A 5,793-nucleotide genomic window follows, 5' to 3' on the forward strand; every position below is an offset into this window, starting at 1 on the left:
CGAATAGTTCTCTCATTCCCTATTTATAACATCCTTCTATATGCATCTTCTAATTGATGAAAGCACATAAGACATAATCATTAAGAAAATCACAACAGTGAACGACAGAAGACATTCAAGAAAAAGATATTTGACGGAGGTATAAGCTCTTTGTTCTCTTGTTCCCAGATGAAGGGAGTGATGACCCAGGACCCGTACACCCTGACGGAGAGCTTCATGAAGCACATGGAGCGGGAACACCGTGTGCGCGGCGGCTGCCCGTCCGACTGGGTCTGGATCGTTCCTCCCTCCTGCTCGTCTCTCACTCCAGTCTTTCACCAGGAGATGCTCAACTATCACCTCAGGCCTGCTCTGGAATACCAGGTGAGTTTCCGAGTGTAAGCCTATGAAGCAATTTTATTTTATATCCGTACACAAAATTAAATGCCTACCATCAAGCTTTCGATGATTCCTCTGATTACTCTGATCAAGTTGAAATGACCCAAAGCTTATGTCAAACATCCTGATCGGAAGTGCGACGTCAGTAATGGGTCAAAGGTGGTTGGAAGTCGGTATCGGCCCCCGTCTCGGTCTCGGTAACATTCAAGTATAAGTGTAAGCCTAGATTATGACTCTGTCACATTTTCAAAATATGTAAAAAAACAGACGCTCCGTTGCATTACCATAAGAAGCCGATAGGGGGTCAAATTTAATAATTTCTAGGTCTCATGAAGACCTACTCTGATGCTAAATATCAATACAATAAATCCAGGCATTCTTGAGTTTTGCTGGTCTTCAACAAAGACACATACACATTACCCAAACACACATGCCTGCACAGGCTACCGATTCGAGTTTTTCGATTTCAGAATCAGTCTGTCCTCCTTTGACGAATACATTTTTTCTCGCCGGTGTTGTAGGATGCTGGATGGAAGATACACACATGGAAGACTCCCCCGACCGCCCCAGTCTTTACACAGTACATCCGGACGAAGAAACGGTGCAGTTTCAAGGCGGCAGCGATGTAAGTAAACTGTGCTTGAGTCTCAAGCACAGCCTTGAGATGTTGTCAGCTTGTTACTATAACGGTCACTTTTGTCTGACGATCGTCTTCGATCGCAATCTATAGATGAGGACATTCTTTGGTTAGTCGTGTAAGTACGTGTAAATACAATATATATCTTATACAATTCAGGGGCCTTGTTGGGGAAAGACCGTCTAATAATGCTTGCGCTTTGGTCACACTTGCGTCCGTGCATTAGACTCAAATCCTTGCCAGCTATTGGTTCTGTCACAGCTGGCTAGAAAATTCTACGACATCAAATAGTACGACTGTCTACGAAAAATGTGGTTGTTTTTGTTCAGCCAGCTAGAAAATTTTACGTCATCAAATTGTAAAAAAAACCTACGAAATATGTGACTAACCGTCCCGTAAAAAGGGGAGCTTTTTGTTGAAATATCTACGTGTATAGATGCTTTCTGAATGTGAGTTCTGCTCCAGGGCCGTGATGTTTGCTGCGGGATTGATGAGAAAGACTCTGAACAAGAGAGTGAAGTCCACAATCCTGTTCGCCTCTCAGACAGGAAAGGCAGAGACATTCTCTCACTCACTGTGTGATCTCTATAAGCACGCATTCGACGCAAAGGTATCAATATTTATGTCAACGTTATTAGCATGTACAGTATGTATATGTATCTCTTTCTCTTTCTCTCTCTCTCTCTCTCTCTCTCTCTCTCTCTCTCTCTCTCTCTCTCTTTCTCTCTCTCTCTCTCTCTCTCTCTCTCTCTCTCGCTGTCAGTCTATACAGGATATGAATCTGGGCAAAGCAGCTAACGGCAATAAAGAATACAGTACAAATGTACAATACAGTATATACGTATAATTCGGGTACAAGCTACAACACATTGTTCAGTAGCTAATTGGTGTCCATTTGGCTTCTGAAACGCTGGAAGAACATGGTGAATTTTAGCCTGGCATCCAGCCGCATTATAGCTCCCGAGTCTCTTCTGTCCTCGTATTTGCGGAAAGGGAAGAAGACACTTGGGAGCTATAATACGGCTGGATACCAGGCTAGGTAAATTTGGAAAATCCTTTGAATTATTTCTTTCCTTATATAATCTTTCTGAATTTACACGCTAGACAAATCTTTAAATGGGTATTGAGAATAAGATAAGGCACTCACTGACTACAAGTATAAGGTTATGGAACACGTAGGGCGAAATTTTAAAATCCTACAACTCATAGTCTCTGGTGTGAACACATTGAGTTGACAACTTCTTTTATTCTAGGTGGTCTGTATGGATGAGTATGACGTCACACAACTTGGCAAGGAACAGCTGGTCGTCATAGTAACAAGTACCTTCGGCAATGGGGATCCTCCGGACAACGGCGAGGTAGAGAAACTTTCACTTATCAACTACATTAGAGACTTCTTTCCAACGAATTTGTAACTGCTGAACAAATTTGTATTGAACAAATGCAATTTACATTGTAATGGCAACTTTATGTATTGGTTGATAACGTAATAAAATGTTGCATGAAGAAAGTTTATTACTTCAATACTAATGTTGCTTTTTGTATTAATACAGACCTTCGCACGTGCTCTTATGCAAATGAAGAACCAGAATGGTCAAACAGGTCCAGGAGACAGCCCACTGAGCGCTGTCAGGTGAGTAAAACTTTTATTTGTCTTTGCATTATTTTTACTGCAAGTTCGCTGTTTATTACAGGTGCTTTTACCAAACGACAGGCAAGGAGCGCCACCTGATGATTTCTATTGGTGTTGCATGTTCCCCACAGGTTTGCAGTGTTCGCGCTTGGTTCCCGGGCCTACCCGCACTTCTGTGGGTTCGGCCATAGTCTGGACACGCTGCTAGAACATCTTGGGGCTCAGCGGGTCCACCCCGTGGGGGAGGGGGACGAGCTGTGCGGCCAGGAGGAGTCGTTCCGCGCATGGGCAGAGAGTGCCTTCAAGGTACAAAGCTCTTTTCAAAGCTCGTTTTCAAAAAGATATAAGATGAAGTGATTTTCTTACACGAAGGTTATGTTTAGGTCTCTCTGTTTGTGTCTGCATGTCGTGGTGTGTGATTGCAGTTATTTGAATATTATAGAGTGGCAGAATATGAGGCAGAATGGTGTAACTGGAGACTGGCAGGATGACCTGGTCCAAATTTGATGTCTTATAATAGCCTTTGCCTGGGTCCAAAATATCCCGTGAGGCAATAAAAGGCATAAACACGTTTAAAGAGAAATTCACAATGATAAAAAATAAAAATATGAAATCATCGATCTATTGTTTTGTATGCACTGAGTACTTAATCACATGGGGGATTCTCGTATCCCTCTGTTATAGATAATGTGTAAAACCGACACAAAAATTACGGAACAGTGCATGAAAAGTATTTTTGCTTGCTTTTAACAGTCTGCATGTTTGAGTTACGACGTTGGACACGGTGTTGACATGAGCGAAGCGACTGCCAATCTGCTGGGCAGCGACCTAAGCTGGGCACCGGACAAGTTCCGACTGGTACAGGCAAAGAGTAACAGGGACACGGACCTATTGGAAGGTAAATAGTTTGCCTTAATTACATGAATCTATTTTTCTTTACTTGTTCTTGTAGCTGCGTTTCTAAGGCTTGAGGCTTATTTACTTATAATTTTTGGTCACTGAATCTTTTCTGTTTTATGACATTTTAACCCTACCATATGGATCAAGATTTAAAGGAATATAGCTCCCCCCGTTTTCAATCAACACGTTTCTTTCCCATGTAGGTTTGTCCACTGTGCACCGCAAGAGTGTTGTATCCTGTTCTTTCATATCACGGACCCAACTACAGGCACCTGATTCAAGGTTAGACATTTTACAGAAACCTCACAAATGCATTTGTGTTTGATGTTACGAATGTAGTTAAATTTTCAAACTTATGCACTTGTAACTGAAGAAACATTTTTATTGGTTTAGAAGCTTGGGTACTTGGTGTACTCCATTAGCTATCATACATTGGTAAGAAGCTACGAGGGGTGTTCAATAAGTAATGACTCTGATTCATTTCCCATAGCAGGAGATTAATGAAACTTGGCACAGTTATTAGTCTTTTTCTTCATAGAAACCACCCAGAGTTATGCATTTCTCCCTCGTAGTTCAACAAACAAAATACAATTATCGTAGATGCTTCATAAAGCAGAAGTTTAAGTAGCAAAGTATCAAAGAATTCCAGAGAGCTTACCACCATGTTTGCGTCATACCCATAGTTCTACTCGTCTCCAGGTAACCTGGAATCCAGTCTTTCGCTGGCTCGGCCTACCGTACTTAGTGCAGGCTCTCTATGGGGCCACTGTGGGTCTGAGCCGCCGGGATAATCGGCCACACCCGGTAGAATTTTCACGCGTTGGGACTTTGCCCAGGGGGGTTACTATATAATTGCCGGCCTAGCTAGGCCGAATAATTAACCCCCTGGGCTAAAGTCTAACCGAGTGAAAATACTACCGGGTGTGGCCGATTACCCCGGCGGCTGGGAGCTTCCCTGGCCCCGTAGAGAGCCTGCACTAACTACGGTATAAGGCCGAGCGAGAGACTGGATTCCAGGTTAGTCTCCAGGCAGCTCTATTGCCACATGAAGATTTTACGTGTTGCCTTTTCCTAACATCTTTATTGTTTGTCTGACTACAGCCGACAAACTATCTTGGTTCAGCTGGACACGAAGGGTAACGAAGAGTTGCAGTTCACTCCCGGCGATCACCTCGGCGTCTTCCCGGCCAATGAGGACCGCCTGGTGCGGGAAATCTTAGATAGAATCGAAGGTGGAACCAACCCTGATGACGTACTGGAGATAGAAGCACTGCACAAGAAGCTGACAGCAGCTGGTGTGTAACCGTAACTTATGATATATCTATGATATATTAGACAATTGAGAACATATTTGGTTCCGTCAGCAACTTTCTGTACATTTGGTTATCGTATAAGTAAACGTTTATAACTGTATCATTATGCCTAACATCGAAATTGAACACATACCACTACCCGCGGAATAGCCACATGTTGTCGCGCATGCACAGCTGTGCGTGACCCAGGGGCTATATTAGGGGGATTGGAAACCATAAAAGCTTAGTCCCTGTCACCAATATTCATCTTTTTATAAGGACAAAAAAATTTTGTCGCAGCAAAATGTACAGCAATTTTCGTACGGTCAACTAGAAACTTCAAAATAGATACCTCTACTTCATCTTTATGTCATTAGGAAAATTTATCTCAATGTCAAAGACGATTACATGTTTTCTGTATCTTTTTCAGTGGTGACGAAGACGTGGATGCCTTTCGAACGCTTGCCGCCATGTTCTTTGCGCACGGCACTCTCCCGTTACCTTGACGTCACCACCCCGCCCTCCCCCCAACTGCTGGGGAGTCTGGCCTTGCACACGGGCGAACCGGGGGAGAGGGCGGAACTGGAGGAACTCGCCAAGGTATCATAAATCATAATCCTAATGATCCAAGGGGGCCATATGAATCATCATCGTCTTTGGTGTGACAGACTACAGTGGAAGCCAGTTAATTGCACATCGGATAAACGCACACTTCGGTCAATTGCACGGAATCCCCAAATCCCGTGGCGGTGCGGTGCGGTCCAACTGGGGAACTTCGCATTATCGCACACGCCGGATAATTGCACGGAATTTGCTGGCAAATTGGGTGTGCAATTAAGCGGCTTCCACTGTATTCACAATTGGTCACTGTGTCTTGAGAATCTAGTTTTGGTTCTTCGAGGCATTCTTAGACAACCTTCTTAATGATTGATTGATTGATTCACACATTTGCT

At 43.4% G+C, this 5,793-nt stretch overlaps 1 protein-coding gene across 1 annotated transcript in view; it reads left to right on the forward strand.

Moving 5' to 3' along the window:
- Window positions 1-5,793, forward strand: part of LOC118404760 (nitric oxide synthase, brain-like) — a 20,855-nt gene that overhangs the window by 8,741 nt on the left and 6,321 nt on the right. Inside the window, 10 exon segments of the mRNA XM_035804087.1 lie at window positions 169-363; window positions 900-1,003; window positions 1,481-1,625; window positions 2,269-2,373; window positions 2,569-2,648; window positions 2,780-2,954; window positions 3,402-3,546; window positions 3,752-3,830; window positions 4,650-4,843; window positions 5,271-5,492. Of these exon segments, the coding sequence (XP_035659980.1) occupies window positions 169-363; window positions 900-1,003; window positions 1,481-1,625; window positions 2,269-2,373; window positions 2,569-2,648; window positions 2,780-2,954; window positions 3,402-3,546; window positions 3,752-3,830; window positions 4,650-4,843; window positions 5,271-5,492 (1,444 nt within the window).

This window comes from Branchiostoma floridae, chromosome 17 (assembly GCF_000003815.2).
Source record: "Branchiostoma floridae strain S238N-H82 chromosome 17, Bfl_VNyyK, whole genome shotgun sequence".
Classification (NCBI taxonomy): Eukaryota; Metazoa; Chordata; class Leptocardii; order Amphioxiformes; family Branchiostomatidae; genus Branchiostoma; species Branchiostoma floridae.